The sequence below is a fragment of the Emydura macquarii genome, unplaced genomic scaffold, assembly GCF_026122565.2.
Source record: "Emydura macquarii macquarii isolate MOO-44397 ecotype Brisbane River unplaced genomic scaffold, CSIRO-AGI_Emac_v2 contig_18, whole genome shotgun sequence".
NCBI lineage: Eukaryota > Metazoa > Chordata > Testudines > Chelidae > Emydura > Emydura macquarii.
The window spans coordinates 4,493,341-4,511,185 of NW_027130155.1; the positions used below are offsets into that span (position 1 = coordinate 4,493,341).

At 37.8% G+C, this 17,845-nt stretch overlaps 1 protein-coding gene across 10 annotated transcripts in view; it reads right to left on the reverse strand.

Annotated features, from left to right (window-relative positions):
• MBNL1 (muscleblind like splicing regulator 1) overlaps positions 1-17,845 on the reverse strand; it is a 288,655-nt gene that overhangs the window by 22,713 nt on the left and 248,097 nt on the right. For all 10 annotated transcript variants that reach the window (XM_067550238.1, XM_067550686.1, XM_067550444.1 and 7 more), the window contains 4 exons: positions 14,662-14,832; positions 13,230-13,322; positions 6,375-6,407; positions 4,549-4,749 (listed from right to left, as the gene is read on the reverse strand). In XM_067550238.1, coding sequence (XP_067406339.1) covers positions 4,549-4,749; positions 6,375-6,407; positions 13,230-13,322; positions 14,662-14,832 — 498 coding nt within the window. The remainder of the gene's footprint in view (positions 1-4,548; positions 4,750-6,374; positions 6,408-13,229; positions 13,323-14,661; positions 14,833-17,845) is intronic.

Sequence of the window (17,845 nt, forward strand, 5' to 3'; positions counted from 1 at the left end):
TAAACATCCAAACTTCCACATGCTTAGCTGACCCAAACACAACCGCCAAAACATTTGAAGTCCATCCTATTACAAGTAATAATCATCAGCTTTATTGCAGGGAGATTCACATTGATTCAAGGGCTCCTATGGCTTGCATAGCATACTCTTGTATTTAATATCTGCCTTAAAACCAGACAGTTTTAATTCCCTTTTATGAATGTACTCAAAGAAACAAAAGCTTTTAGTTATAAAACATTAATTTAAGCTTCTCAGAGAACGTGTGTTAACTTAATGAACAATGTAGTACATCACTTCTGAAAGTATATTTTTAAAATTCAAAACAGAACAAACAATTTTCAAGTTCTGACACTAAAATCCCAACTGGACAATGACAACGGCAGAGAGCTAAGCCATGAACCACTCTATAATCACATAATTTCAAACGATATTATGCGATACTAAGAAATTCACTTAAGGAGCAGCCAGGTACATACCGTATAGATAAAGCACATTTATTCATTGAGTAGGATCAAAGACATGTAAAGATTTACAAGTCAGGAGAACACTTTTATCATCAATAAGCTGCTAAGTAGGAAAGATTAGCCCACTCAATGTTCATATGCAAAAAGTTAGATATTCTAGAACCCAGACCAAAATAAGTTCATGTCCTTACATTCTACAAGATAGAATTAATCAGATCTCAGAAAAATAGTTGCTGTTTATGTGAAGGAGAGAAAGGAAGGTCAGTATATAATTGTAGAGGAACCACTAAGTGAACTCAGATATAGTCTGAATCGCAGTCAAAACAAAACAAAAATATCCAAAGATGGGAAGCACCTGGATAAAAAAAGAACACTGTCCTGAAATGTCTCAATAAATCCACTGGAAGGACAGAAAATTGGCTTAACTAGCAGACTGTTTGCTTTCAGGAGCAGTGAAAATAGCAGAGGCAGCAGAATTTCTAGCAACATCCTATTTTCCATTTAACACAAATAGCTGGTCTCCTTTATATAGATGGCTCCTTGAATCCAACAGAATAGAACGGTGGCACATCAGAATTGTCTAATGGGTCTGAAAAAGGCAGGGACGCCTCCCGGCATTTCTCCTCCATTTTGAGCCTCACCTCATCTCTCCACTCTGATCAATGCAACAATAGTTCCACTAGCTCACATTCACTACATTCACTACCCTCTTCTGATCCAATCACCACTGCAAACAGACAGCACAAACACTCCTAACACTAAGTGTCTCTGGGCTGATTTAATACAGACACATAACTAGGGGTTTGGCTACACCAGAAAATTATAGCAATTTAACTAAATCCGTTTAGAAACAGTTCAGTTAGATTGGTGCAACCAACCTCCGAGTGTGGTGGACATTCTTATTTCACTTTAGCAAAAGCTGGTAAGGAATTTACTTCCACTAAATTGCGCATATAAAAAATTAAATGCTTTGCTGAATCAGGCCATAATGCTGTTATTGTAACAGAGAGTAAAGGCAGAGAAGAGTCCATGAACAGGAAGGCAGAGAATAGATTTGAAGTGAGGGGTCAAGGATTATTCCCTGCAAGCTCCAATGGCAGAGAATGAGTGGGGATCTGTGAAGAACTGAGCAGGGACAGAGGTTAAAAGCTCTGGTCCAAATGGCCATTGCTTCTACAAGATTCTCCTGTTTTGTGCCACTGAATATGGGCGATGTGGCTGAAATGTGAGTAATCCAAGTGACTGTCCAGTGTTCCTAAAGGAATCCCTGAAACATCAACATCCATGCAATTTTTGAGAAGGGCCATCAGTATAATGGTGTTACTACAAAACAGTTAATTTTATCAGAGGAAAAGAAGCTCTGCTCTGTCCTCTGCTGTAATGTGAAAGTTTTCTCGGGTCAAAATGAAGACCTATCCAGGACAAATTCTCAAACAATAGATATTTTCCATCAGGAAACTGGTGACAAAGGAGAAATTTCTTAAGTCCCAATGCCTATTTCCAGGCCGCACCTTTTCTTTTTATTTTCATTCCAATTTCAAAGCATACCTACTTAGCCATTTTTTAAAGTTTATTGCTTTCAGATGCTTTCTGGGGCTCTTTTAAATTTTTAAGATGGCTCTTAGTTACTGCTGTTGGGTGTTATGGGAGGAGAAGAGCCCTCTGTTGTACAGGAGTTTGGTTTGTCACTTTGCTCATGTTTTCAAACAAAAATATCATAAGAACTTCAATAAATATATTCTGACCAAATCCTCCACTCTGACGATCCACTGACCTTAGCTCCAAATTTCAGCAGTTTCTCATGTGTTATGGGTTACATTGTGCCTTTAAGGCACCAGGCCTGCCCTGTAGCTTCCGGAATGTGAAAGGAGTGCAGCATGCTTTTCCCTCCAGAGCCAGCTGATATACAGTAGGGTGCACTCCTAGAGGCTGCTAGAAAGCAGTGCCTGTGCTCAAGAAAGTATGGAGACTGCAACTGTGGTTGGCTCCCATTTAGGGAGGGTGAAAAGAAGGCTCCTATGCCCACACATTCCAAGTATTATAAAGCAAAATTAATTGAGCATAGATGGATTGTGATACAACCAAACAGACCAGCAGATCTTGCCAGCACTCTGAAGGAGACCCCAAAATAATTCTCACAGCAGCACTCTCTTCTCTGAGATTCATTTCAGGTCCCTGAATTGTTTATCTATCTATCTATCTATCTATCTATCTATCTTCATTTAGTCTTAATTCATCCCTGACAAGTATCCACTGTGATGTAAAAATCATCAAAAGAAAAACCTTCCTTGAGGATCTGGAAGTAAACTGAAGAGTCACCCTTGCACAAATAGGTGTGTTATTGCTACACCAAATTCACTGCTGCCAGATCGATCTTTCTGGATCGATTGAGCCGTCAGCTTAGACCCGCTCAATCGATCAGGAAGTCGACTGAGTAAATCTGCCCCTTCAAGAAGCGCAGCACAGTGTGAACAGTGCGCAGAAGGGAAGCAGAGCAGTCAATGTGAGTTACGCAAACTACTCTGCATAGTTTGCGTAACTCCCGTCAACTGCCACTGGATCACGAGGTAAGTGTAAACCAGCCCACCATTGCACAAATAGGTGTGTTATTGCTACACCAGTGATCAGGCTGGATTTCTGAAAACTCTCCCCCGGAAAAAAAGGCTCCAAAAAGGGAAGTGAAGTGATCTTTCAAAAGAGGAAACTGTGATGATCTAAACTTTTAGAATAGTTCACACAGGCTTGGGAAATATCCAAAGAGTGATGACACTCCGGATGACATTCTACACTGCTTCTTACTTGCAACTTTCTAAACTGCAACTTGGCAATCATGAGATGAGACTGGGGAAGGGAATTAATATCCATATAAGGAGACAGATCTCCTCCAGATGTAGGTCCCGAAAATGGCAGAAAAGCACTAAAGTTATGAATTATTTTATTTAAAATATTTGGAATGGCAATCCATCATTTTTACCTCTCAAATTTTTTCAAATACTGTAATTGAAGGGCCAATTTCAAAACTGGTGTAAATTGATTTACAGCAGTTGAAGATCTGCCCCCCAAATTTTAACTTTTCTTAATTTAAGGACACTACCTATGTGATTAAAGATCTATCATGTGATTAAGGATTTGCATGATCTGGCTTCTTGGAAGTTACAGATTTCTTTTTTAATGTATAAAATAATATAGAGATTGGTATTAAGAAGTTCTCACTAGTCACAGTTACCACACATCATAGGAAACAATTGGGGTTACAGATACCATTGTATGATAACTGTGGCTAAATGTTGCCTTTTTAGGGGAGATCACTGTATCGGAAAACCCTATTAATAGCCTGAAACAGAACAGCAAAGTAAATAATATGTTGCTAACATGGTCTTTTAACCTTTCTAATTGTTTAATTATAAATATCAAGTCTCTGCAATTTGGGATTATAAACACCAGCCTACAGACTATGCTGATAACTGCGGTTAAGTGGAAAACCATCTTTCAGCATATTTTGACAGTCTGCAGCACAGTGCTGGCTCAGGGCCTATGTCGCCAAAGACATCATAAGGTGTTAAAAACACTGTCAGACATTTTAGATAAGAAAAAATTCAGGGCAAAGGAGAACAACAGCTAAAAAGGACCAGAATTTACTAGGGCTGTAGCAAAAGATAAACCGGAGGCCTCTGAGGGAAATCTAGCAGTATATTCCCAAAATGGAAATAAGCTAGAAGCTGAAGAAGATCTTTTATCCAGGTAGCTAAAGTATTACTATACCAAATCCCAACTATCAATATCTATCCATCACACCCATTAACATAGTTCTTAGGTGCTACTACTGTTGTGCTTGGTTTAGCAAATCTTCAAAGGTTTGAGTAGCACCTATTTCCTTTTGTGTTAGTGAGAGAAGTATATGTGTTATTAATTTATTGCATGAAGCTCATGTCACATTCTGTTCAGAGGCTTTTATCAAGACATCATATTAACAGGCTGGATTATAATTTATGTGCTGTTAGTTTTCTTCAGAAGAACAGAATTGAAGATGCAGGAGACTAATGCATAAGATTAATAATAGGTAATAAAACATATTACTTCCTACCTCCAGTCTGTCTGTCCTCATTAATTTCTGTGCAGCAGCAGCAGCAGCTGCAGGAACTGGGACACCAGGATTCCCTGCAACCAGCATTGGTGCAGTCGGTAGGATCTCTGCTGGGACCAAGCCAGGGGAGACAGGCCCCAGGTAGGGATTAAAGGCTGCTGATGCATTGGTGGCTAAACTTGGTGCAACTGAAAACATTGGCTGGAAAAAAAAAAAAAGAAACAACTCTTTAATGTTTATACTAGTCAGTACATTAGTTCTACCATACACTCTAAAGTCGCTAGTTCTGGCTGTCTTTTTACCCATGATAGCAGTGTATTTTTGCTATTAATTCAAATGAAGGATTTGTTCTATCTAAGGAATATAAAGCACACATGGCATCTTAATGCACTCATCTAGTAAAACATTCCATTAAAATGGAATTCAATTTTAAGCCTCCACTGGAATTTTCTGTAGTTGATAATTCTGACATGCATATGACATGTGGCAGTAGTACGACTGATCTTTGACTCTATCATCCCTTCGGTAGCACGGCCACAAATCAGCACTCCCACATGGCTACGTAAGAAAAGCATCTGACACTCACTGTGATGTCAGAGGCTCTCAGATGTGCATGTTTGAAATGTGTACAAACATCCACAAATGAGAAAGGAATCTTAGTGGGTGACAGAAGGCATCCTTACATTCAATCATTGTTAAATAGCACAGACATAGATTCTCCTCCTAGTTACCCCAGTGTAAATCAGTAGTGAGGCAATGAAATTACACCAGTGTAAAAGAGGTCCAAGATCAAAATATAACAACAACAACAACAAATCTTTTTGGCTAAACTAAACAGGCTGCCCATTCAACGTTCAGTAGGAAATAAATAGCCTTAGTGCCCTGGATACTGAAGCCAACAACTGTAGCCTTCATAGGCTTCAAGCTCATCTGTTGCAAGAAGAACTTAAAAGGGAGCAGAAGCTCAACCAAGAATATAAAGCCAAATTCTATGCTGTTACACTGGTATAAAACTGAAGTAACTCCACTGCTCCACTGAATTCAAAGGAATTGCTCCATCGTATAACTGACAGCAGAATTTAACCCAGAGTCCATACTTTTTGATATCTCAGTAAAGTAGCTGGTAAATATGTAATGACAGCGCTCTTCAAACCTGTATTTTTAGACTACGAATGAATATGCACGACCTATAAGCCTAACGGATCTCCCTCTCTTAGCCAGGCTTCTTATAAGATAGGGGGAAATTCTCAGACAGTGCAGGGACCTCAGACAACCATTAGGAGTAGGCATAACTTAGAGCACCTCTGAGACTGCTCTCAGTTACACCAAGGCTAAATTATTTCTTAGTTGGCCCCATGATGAACTGGGGTAAAGATGGTGTAAAGCCATCTTTGCTATCTAGATGAGCTGAGAACATTTCTGTCACATCTGACTTGCACACAGAGGATATTATAATATAAATTATATATAATATATTATAAATCTAATATATTTATATATAAATGCAAAGAGATATTTGTCCATTGACTTTTTCTACTCTAAATATTAAGCCAAACATTTTCATAAATTTCTCCAGATTTCTCCAAAGAATAAATTTGTATACTTACACCTATTTTCTCCAAGTCTCAGAGATTTCAGTTTATTCATTCCTTTCTACCATAGTATTTCCACAAACTCTATGTGCAATTAATATAGCAAATATATCCAATGAAATCTTGTGCTAATTGTTTCTGATTAAACTGGGTAAACAAACTATCATGAGATTGATCAACATACACAGTATCTGACAGTATGATACAGAAACAATGTAAAAAAAATATACAAACCATAACTTCTTTTAAAAAGTTGATATTTTGTAACTGCCAGAATAAATGGAAATATAATATTAATTCACATTCTGTAATTAAACAAATTCAGGGAAGGGGAGACAAGGTAGAGGCAAAACATTTCTAAATGCTCCACAGCAAGTCAAGGAAACCCCCTGGGTTCCCACTAAACTTCTGCTTCTATTGCTGAGAACATTTAATCAAATTCTTTATACAAGGATTTACTGCAATCCGGAGTAAATCAGAAGAGGGGTTTGTGGGGGAGGAGGTTTACGGTTTGTTAGAGCAGAGGAATGGGAGTTGGGACTCCTATGTTTTATTCCCATCTCTGCTACTGTCTCATTGTGTGCCTTTGGGGAAGCCTCTGGTTTATCATGATATGCCTTGATTTTCTCACCTCTAAAATGGACATAATACTATAAGGTGGTGTTGTAGCCATGTTGGTCCCAGGATATTAGAGAGAGAAGGTGGGTGAGGCATTATCTTTTACTGGACCACCTTCTGTTGGTGAGAAAGACAAGCTTTCGAGCTTACACAGAGTCCTTCCTTCATTGTCTACTGTTTGTGTGGCACTGAAACAGTTTGACACTTTGACACACAGTACTATGAACAGGTCATGAAATAATGTAAAGATCAAAAAACAAAAATAGAATTAAAGAAATCTGAAACTCAAACAAGAAATTTTTCAAAATGAAAAATTTCCCAAAAGAGGTATTTTATTTTGAAATTTTGTTCTATGGGAATTTTCACCAAAATAAACATATTTTTCAAAACATTTCAGTATGATGAAAATGACATTTTTCAATGAAAAAGCATTTTGACAAAAAATTTCCAACCAGTTCCACCCACAATGATAAATTGGTCTCATTACATATCCCATGTACCTTAATGATCTCATACATTAAAAGCAAACAATAAATTTATTCAGGTTTACAGTGAAGAAGGAAAACAGGAAGATTTGATTTTCAGGCAGAATTGGGCCTCGCTCTTTGTGTATCTAATTTTGTGGATTCAAACAATGGTTGCAAACCAGCCCAGATGACTAAATATCTGATTGTGCCTACATGTCAAGTAAATATATATCTAAGCAACAGAAAATGTTCCTACAAATAATAGCAGGGACAAAATATGTATTGAAATTATTTGCATCCACGACTTGTTTTAAAATCTGGCAATGACTGCATCACACCTTAAACTGGGAGGGGGGGGACGGGCCTGTTGTCTAGCTTGTCAGGGAAGGGATATACCTCTTTAAGGGCAAAGGCATAGAAGTTGCTGCAGAGGCAGAACAGGTCAGCAGGAGGATGCTGACTCATCCCCCGCCCAGTGACTGGAAGAGTGGTGCAAGCTGGGCGGGGAAGCTCAGTAGGGAATACAGTGATCAGTTAAATGGTTTGGTAAAGGATTTAAAGGAAGTGGTTGTTAAAGGAGCAGGAATGGGAGGGAGGGGGTTCAGGGCTCCTATGACTGAAACAGCAAGGAGCCAATCCCCCTTCCTTTACAGATCATCTTCTCTCTCATTCAAGGTGGGGGAGCAGAGGGGTGGTAAGGTCCCAGCAGCAGGTTAGCTGAGGACCAGGATGGAGGGTGGGAGGGAAAAGGAGGGGAGCTGACAGAAGTTCCCTGGGTAGTTACTGAAATGATCATGGAGTTACCTGTACTGTACAGTTTTATCTGCTGGGTACTCCCACACAGTTAATAATAAACTTGTGGCCTAATTAAACCACATGCAGTGTCTCCTATCCTTCTTCTGGTACAATCAGATAATGAGGCTGCATTAACATTGTATGAATAACCTTTACTTTGGGAATTTCAGGACTTTTGAGAGCTTCATTTTTCCAACCTTGGTACTTCATTATTTCTTTTTTTTATCTTTACATTTGATTTCCTTGGATCCTCAAAGCAAAAATAAATAAATAAAACCTAGAACTATTTGACTTGATTTTGCCTATGCCAATAAATTCCAGGATCTGAAGGTACAATAAACTCATTTGTAATCCAACCTGCTCCAATACAGCTGTCTGCAGCTGACAGGGTTCCTTGAACCCTATACCACTTGCAAATGTTACAGGCTCTAGCACAATGTTCTTTAACAAATGTGTCCTTAACCCATGTTAATAAAGAGTCCACAAAACTTCTAATATACACATCCAAAATTGCCAGTTTTGATCAGAACACATGTGGAATGTGTTCTCAAGCTCTAATAACTCAAAATTAGCTGAACTGATTTTGCTTACTTTTCAAAACAAAACAAACCCTCCCCCTCCCCGCCCCCCCAAAAAATCCCAATACCATCGGACTGAAACCCAACATGGAAATTTTCATCTAAAAGGAATCAGAAATTTATGAGACAGGCAATTTATAATACAGCTTAGAGTAGCTGCTGCTACCTATGCCTGCAATATTAAATTAATACTTTATTAACAAAAAGGGGACTTCTTTAATCAACAAGCCTCTGCAAGTAAAAGTGCTGGCACATTCTGCTGAGGATTTCCCTTGTGGCTACATCAGTGACACCAGAGTCCAAGAGACAAAGTTCACACTGTTTCAAAGTTTAGAATGAATTCCCAGGCAGCTTTATAGAATGTACCATGGGCTTACAATTACAGTCAATACAAGGGACAAAACATTCTGGCAGCATAGAAGCAGCGGACTTGCAGGTGACTAAGAAAAGCCACACAATATCAGGATATTTGCAGGACAAACTTGTTCACACTGAAACTTCACCGGATGCAAAATTTGTGCCCAGAGCTGGTAGCGCTCATGGGTTAGAGGCTCTGCCTGGTTCACAAGTACAAATCAATAATTTAAGAATATTAGGTGATCCTGATAAGTAAAGGAGGATTTCCCTGAGAAGTCTGAAAGAAGTATTAGTATATATCTATGGGGTTTGCAAATATGGGATCTTTCTTACTCTCCACTGTGTTGAGCCTTGTGCAGTCACATACTTTACCCATTTAAAATATAAGGAAGCCAAAACAGCAGTGTTTTAGACATAGTTAGATTGTAAGCTCCTCGGGGCAAGGACTGTGTCAACCTTACATCTTTGTAGAGTGTCTATCAGAATGGGACCTCAATCCTGCCTGCAGCTTCAAGGCACTAACTGTAATAATACTAATAATGCTTGTTACTTGCTTTGCACAGGTATGAATATCTACAGGACATGAATTTTACATGATGACTCATCTTGGACCACTGTCTCCTAGATTTGACCTCAGCTATGTGACTCCTTCAATGTTATAAGGCTATCCTAAGTACTGCTGACAGTTTAGACATTCAGAGTACAAAAACAGGTATCGTCCTGGATTATACTCTAACATGGCTTAAACACAAGAAGGATTTTGCCAGCTTAAAATGTTGTTTTTCAAAGAGATGGGACTGAAACCTGTTGTATTTTATCCTGCCAGACTTCCCTCAAAGGGTAGGAAAAAAGTCCATTTTTTGTTAAGAAACATTTAGGGACTTGTCATCAACACAATGAAGAAACAGAGGAGATGATGGACTTAAAGGCTCAGGGAAAACATTGCTTAGGGCTTGTAGAAAGCTTATATCCCCTCTTCTCTTTCTTACTCTCCAAAATGTTTGCATTAGATCAGGGCCTGGAATGATCATGTGTCAGATTCAGGTTCACAAACCTGATGGATGTGTTCAACTGCTCACTGGCTCAATCCTACCCACCTCCGTCAAGGAAAGCAATTAAAAGTTGACACCTGCCCAAATATGGGTTTGAAGCTACCTTGCTCTTTGCCACCAGTAGAGGGGTAGCAGTGCATAAAGACTGCTATTGGACAGACAGTGCATACAACCAACTCTGCTTCAGCACTCAGAACGCCTTTCTGACCCTTGGCTTGCTCTGAGTGTTCTTCATAAATGTGTGTGTTTCACACTAGAAGGGGGAAGGTTGTTAAAGTGACAGTATCCTCAGAATATCTCTTCCATGCTTATTACACTTTTCAGAAATCCAGGAGTAGAGCTGGTTGGGAATTTTTTGACAAAACCTTTTTTCTGGTCAGAACATGCTGATTTCCAAAATTGTTCATGGGAACATTCCAGATTTGAAACTTTTATCAAGCCTTCCCCATTCTAGAGTCCACAATAGCCAGGTGGGTTAAGGCACTCATCAGAATTGTGGGAGACCTGGGTTCAAAACCCTGCTCAGCCTGGTTTAGAGTAGGGATTTGAACTCAGGTCTCCCATGTTCCAGTGACTGTGCTAACAGCTACTAGCTTATTAGCAATTGTAGGATGTGGAGAGGCGCGCTCTAGTTTTTTTGTTACAAACTTCGAAAGGTCTCCACTTCATCCCATGGAGAACCAGAAAAAACTTTCTGCACTGTCAAAAATATTTGTGGGCCTGGAAAACCATTTCCCATCCAGCTCTATCCATCAGGCAGCAAACATTTACAGAAAATGCAAACAAGGCAGAAGAGGGAGAAGAGGTTGAATCGGAAGGCTCAGGAATTTAAATTAGGGAATGTTAAGCTGATGTGGTATTTTAGTTTAGTTTTAGTACACTGAAGAGGTGCAGCAACTTGAAATCTAGTCATTTCAGAAAAGCAGTTTCAGTATCTGTCCCTAAATCCACCTGCCAATTTTTGTGATTTTATGATCCCATCTTCCTACTTTTTTATTTAAATGTTTTTCATACTTAAATGCTCATCTGTGTTGAAAAAGACAAGTCCAGGGCCTCATTAACATCTTTGTTGTGAGAACAACAGAAACTCAAACACAAAATAATCCATGCTATATCTGTAACCAACACCAACTGCCAAGATATTGAACTTCCACCAATCAAGAAAGCTGAAGCACTTCAACCAGGCTATACTCATCCATCAGAGTTTTTAGTTTCAAGTCAATGAAACTTATGCTCCTGTGTCAACTAGGTGCTCTTGATGAAAATACCCCACTTAATTGCCTAAATGTGCCTTTAGGAGTCCTATTTTGAAAATGCTGACCTGTGTGTGTAAAAAGTTCAAAATAACTGTTATTTTATAGAAAATCTAAGTAACCTTTGATTGGTAACACTGAAGTAGTTTTGTTTTGAAGTGACAAAGATTTTACGGCACTTAGAGAAAAGTTGTATTAAAATTGTAATATTAGCTCCTGATGCTGTAAATACTTATGTACACATTTAACTTTAAGCACATAAAGTTGATGGGAATAAAGTTATATACTTTCGTGTTTGTGAAATTCATTTTCAATATTTTTGGCTACTGCAGTTTGTAAAATTCCAATAAGATACCTTACCAGCAATGGCATTTAAAACCCCCATCACTGATCATTTAGTTTATTATAAATTTTAATCTGAAATTGCAAGATCACAAATTTTCAAATTAGTTTTATGAAGCTTCAGGCTGATTTTAAACAATGATTTTAAAAAATCATGTGATATAAATAATTATTTAAATTACCTTGATTTAAATCTCTTCACCTTGGGGGAAACTGACTATATCAGAGGAAATAGGCTATACATTAAGGCTGACAAAAGAATGAAGTAAACTGAAAAAAAGAGAGAAAATATTTTTCTCTTATCTCTTTCAGTTATTGTATTCACAGCCATTACCGGTATCAAAATAATCCAAAACATTTGTCAAACAGAAGTATGGTTTTTGAACTGATGCTATCACTTTACTTTCTCACTTCAGGTTCTTCACTAAGTTAGGTCATTTCACTTTTGTTAAATCATATGTGATTGATTTTTAGTAAACAGAACACAAGGCAAAAAGAACCAGAGTCAAATGGGATCATATGCATTTTTCCTACGATACTTCTGTAATAACATCTGTTTCAATTATGCTCAGGAAACCATTAAACAATTTTAGGACCAGATTATTAGAGTGGCATCCATTTGCAGACAATATCGCTGGTGCACCAAAACCCCCTATTGTACATGCACATATTGAATGCACACAGCTTTTAAAAAAAATAAATTCTATCATTTTTAGCACTCAAGTGATTATGTACAAAAACTGTATGCAAGTGTTTTGTCTCTTCGTACAAAGGGCTTCTTGGGACACAAACAGAAGCCCTGGTGCTATGCTTTAAAATATATTGACCCCAATTCTGCTCCTGATTTGGGACTCCGAGGATGTGAGAAAAGGCAGAATTTGGCCTACCGACTTTAACATTAAAGTAAATATTATTTTCATTTGATTATACTGCAGAAAATTATTGTTTTAGTGTTGTTTTAAAATAGAAATGTTATTGCAGCTTAGCTATAGCATCTATATATTAGTACCTGCAAAGCAAACGACAAGTGGAAGCTGAGTTTGGTTATATCGCATTATACAAACAAATGATATGTTATGGACAGGATTTTTCCAAAGCACCCTCTTAAATTTGCATGGCCAAGTTCTTGCATGATCCAAAACTTGGAATTGTTTGCACAAATGGCATAGCTATGTACCCAAATCAAGAATTTAAAAGACTACTTCAGCACACAAACTGTTCGCACATATACATCTATGATTTAGATGTTCAAAATATTGGATGACAAAATTTAGAAGCCAGTTTGGGGCCATTTTGAAGATACAACCCATAAGACATTCTTCATTTGAGCTATTTGAGGGTACAAAGAATGAGATTATTTCATATTAGAAAGCAGGCAAATGTCTGTGGGTGCCAACCCACAGATTAAGGCCTTTGGTAGGCCACATTTTAGGGAAGACAAGAGTACTGTCTGGGTTATTCTTTGATAACATTATGTCATCTCCACAGTTAGTATGGTGCCTTAACATTCTGGTGTTAGTATGCTGTTGTTGGTCTGCTTAACTTCCTTGCTTTAACTAGTACTACTTTTAATTTTAAGAAAGGCCTATCACAACACAGCAAAAATTAAAATGTAATATTTTCTCACCTTGAACGTATGGTATTGATAATTGGTATCAATGTCGATGTAATATGGAGATCCCTCCCCCCCTCTTTTTTGGAATGACTGAGGCATATAGTTCTATGAGAGAATAATAATTGTATTGAGTAAACTAATTAGAATATGTTTAAAAAATTACTGATATTTTAGACCCACAAAGCGTGGGACCTTACGACTGTTTTACACAACTATGATAGTTCTTGCTACTGATCTGATTTTTGCATTATCTCTACTTGTACGTTTAGGAATTTTTAATGATTACTACATTATTTTAAAATTAAAAAAAAAGTTAAAAAGACAAATCACAAATTATAAATGCAGCTTGCCAGGGAAGCAGACAAAAGGAAGGTATCCAAGGGTGAATTCTACTTCATCACATTATCCACAACCGAGACAGGTTGTTTGGGGAACTATCAGGAGAAAGTCTTAGTGCAGATGTAGGGTTTTCATCCACTCACTTCTATGTGTGCAATAAAAGAACTCCTGCAAATGGCAGTGCAGTGGACAGCTTTGTGAACTTTTTTATATAGGACATGTCAGTCTGTTCACATGTTTATTGGTGCCCTCAAATAATTAAGTTAATGTTCTGGACCTGAAGGATTTGGCCAAATTTATCCTCAGTTTAACTCAACTGATTTCAGTGGAATTATATCAGCAATGTGTCTGACACTGTGTGTTCAACTCCCAACTGTGTATGAATATAGTTGGCTGATGACAGTCATGTTTATAACACACTGAGGCTGTGGATCATTGCAGCAATATAAACTAATTCATCCCCTTGGAGACTAGCTTATGTGATACCTTGCTTAATATACATACAGCAATGTATCAGAAAAGTAGGACAGGCAATATGTATTAATGATAAGGTCATGTTGTGACCAGAGAACAGATTTTTTATATGTTCTCATTATCCCCATTTAAAAAAACAAGATTAACCTAGTAATCCTTCTGCCTAATATGTTGACTTTGCATGTCAAATTTACATTAAACACAGAGGACTAACTGCCGGCTTTGAACTTTGCCTAACAGTGCTCTGTGAAAATATGTAATCATTTTTAAATTCCTATAGCATGTGAACTGTGCAAAGGAAAAGTCTATTTTGCTGGCACTCTGGATGGACATACTTTTTTTCAAATTAAAATTCAAATAATTAAATCAACAAAGCAAGAAATAATATTATTCCAAGTACAGTCTAAACAAGGTAAAATAAAGCACTATAAATGGTTACAGAAAGGCATTTTCTTGTATTTAATTTCTCCATAGCTTAGTGGTCAATGCCAAATTTTACTGGCATCTTACTTGATATTTGATACTGGCTATCTTATACCAGTCTTAGTGTTTTTGCAATAATCTGTTTTATAATTATCAGTGGCTCTTCACTGTGTTGCTGTTGATAAATAAGAGTTGAAAGCATGCTTACCACAGGTTGTAATGGGGCACCAGGCATCATGGCATTGGCTAGTTGCATTTGCTGGGCCAGCATGGCCATGTTCTTCTGTTGAATCAGGTTATTGCGTCCATTTATCTCCAACTGTGTTTTTAAGTGTGGGGGTGGATGAAGATATTTGCAGTTCTCCCTTGAGCATCGACCCTAAACATAGGTGAAATGAGCATAATTGGTGTTAAACAGCCTCAGGAATATCTACTTTCATTATTTCATTTACCAATCAAGAGAAACCAAAGATCTCCGTGGGGAAGTGGTGAGGGGGTGTAGAGACAGCTAATTCTATGGATTACCAAATATTTATAAAAGCAACAACAAATAAAGAATGGTAGCATCAAAGTAGTTATTACTAAACTATATGTTTTCACAGTATGTACACAGAGAACTACTGTTGCTAAAGGTGAGCAAATGCTGTTCCCTTGAAAAGAACATATGTAACTGCTTTCTGTGATTACAAAGTCTTTTCCAGTGAAAAATACCCAGGCCAAAGCACTAATGCAACCCCCAGACCTGCCTCCACAAGTCTCCACATTGGCAGAAGATTATACAGCCAGACATCCAACTACTGGAGTGCAGTCCAACTCTAGGAGTGAGCCCAAGGAAGTACAAACATCATATACTGAACGTGCTAAAGACTCATCTCTATTTGCATTACAATAAGCGGAACAGGAAGCAACGAATGGTTAGACTAGCATTCAAGAGTAGAAATATTAGTAGGAAAATCACTGCAAACCAGTAAGTTCTACAGCTCTGATTATGATTACAATATGGCACTCCTGGGAAAAGGTTATCAGATACAATATTTTTTTGCAATTGCACACATCATATATGGGAGACAGAAACCACCTGTGGTAATAATATGCATGTAATATGCAATAAAATTCACATGTTAATTTTGCCAAGATTAAAAGGACACCATCCATGTGAACGTCAGGGAAGTTTTAAAAATATGAGGTAAAAGTAATTTCAGGTACAACATCTATGCCAAAGTCTCCCTGCCATGAAGTCAACTTTGCCTGATGTTTCAGAACTGTTTCTCTCTTCCCTTGTTGCTGTATGAAAGATCCCACAAGTAACAAAGGAAAATTACTTCAGACAATGTTTTCAAAAGTGACCTCTGAGTTTGTGCTCCTCCATTTCTGGGTTCCCAGTTTGAGACTCTGTGAGTAAGGCTAAAATTTAGTCATGTGTATTTTTAGTAAAAGTCATGAACAGGTCACAGGCAATAAACAAAAATGTATGGCCTAAGACCTGTCCATGACTTTTACTATAAATACCCTGACTAAATCTTAGCTGCTCCTGGGGCACCACTGCCCTGAAGGGTCCCCAGGGCTGCGCCAGCAGCGGCTGTTGCGACTGGCCGTGGGGCCAGCTGCTCAGGTGGCCCTGAGGTCAGCCACACTGGCCACTGCAGAAGTCACGGAGGTTGCGGAAAGTTATGGAATCCATGACTTCCATGGCCTGCGTGACAGACTCGCAGCCTTATCTCTGAGGCCTGCTTTTTGGGAGTGCTGAGCACTCACGGCTCCAGCTGAAGTCAATGGAAACTGTGCAAGTGCTGAACTCTGAAAAACTAGGCCCAAAGTTCCTGGAGCTGGGCACCCAAAAAGGTGGTTCCTAAAATCACAGGTCACTTTGGAAAATGTTGGTTTTACTAATTATACAAGGAGAAAGAATAAAATTGACCACATACAAAATTCTGCCAAATGCACAAACTGACAAACTAAAAAGCAGGAAAAACAATTTCCCTCAATAAATCTCAATTATAGTAATTTTTGTAACAATACATATCACAACAGTAGGTAAAACATTACCAGAGAGAAGTATGATTTTTAAGTTGATGGCATCCCTTTAACTTTTCATATAACTGAGTTTAGAAAACATCATCATTCATTAGCACTATAAAAAGTCCTATGCAATAACTGTTCTTAAACTTTCAACAACAGAGCCAGTTCTTCCTTTGAGACACTAAATCAGTTGAAAAAAAAATACAAAGAGAATCAAGTCTTTTGTTGGGAGAACAGAGTTCTAAAATTGTAAATTTTTGCTTCCTCCCTTAATCTTTTAAATGAATCCAAGCAGAAGCAAAGACACAGAAAAACAGAGCCTTAATTTAAGCTGTTTTTATCTGTCTTTGCTTTGCTTTTTCAGGAAAGAAATTAATTCAATATAGTTTGACCTTACACTTAATTTTGCTCAGAAAGCTACAAAGCTTGCGCTCATTATAAGAGCTGCCAGAAATCTAATTTGAACTCTCTTTTTCAATTCTTTTTAAGTCAGGAAAAACTTTTGTTTCTACCTATTTTTCTCTACTCTTGGCATATATGAACCTCATTTTCACAGCTAGCCAATTGGCATTTCAGTGATCTTTGCATAATACAGTAGGTCTGATAATGGGATTTTACATAAGTCTAGAGATAGTTTTTGGGTTATGTATCTATTGCAGTCACTCCGTAAAGAATACTGCACAAAAATGTATTTTTTTTCAGAGCACCTGTTTATAATTATATAGAACATTTCCATGACTGAAATATAGTTTCCATTACAGGATTCAATCTACTGAATCCTGTTTAATCAAAGCAAGGATGGATAAACAGATCTACCAACTTATTATAAATCACAATAAAAATGCAAATGAAGGTAGTAAACGAACAGTAGCACTATCATGCTGGTCATCTAGTTGAGAGACACACTTGTAGCTTGAGCATAGTTGAGCTAGCAGTCCTCGGAAGGTCATGGATAATAATTCTGGGACAAGCTAAAGCATATTAGGGAAAGGATGCCTTGCTACAGAAAGCCAAAAACACCTCCATGATGAGGGGCTCTGGACCTGTGTAGAGGGAGAACTTATGCTCTTAACCTCCTGATAAATAGAATTCCCTCATGATGTTCCAAACCATCATAAAGGAGGATCTGATTGGCCAAATACCATATCTAATTAAAAACTGCAAAAATTTAAAAAGACTGTGATAATCTGCGAGACAATTTAGATCCAAAACCAAATAAGTTCTCCTCTTCCAATAAGAAATTCTAAGCTGAAATTGCTAGCTAGAGTGGCAGGACAGTGAGAGATTTCTTATTCAGCTTTGACACCTAAAAATAATCCTGTCTACTGCTACTACAGGACATGGCTTTATCTAGAAGACATAATATATGGGCA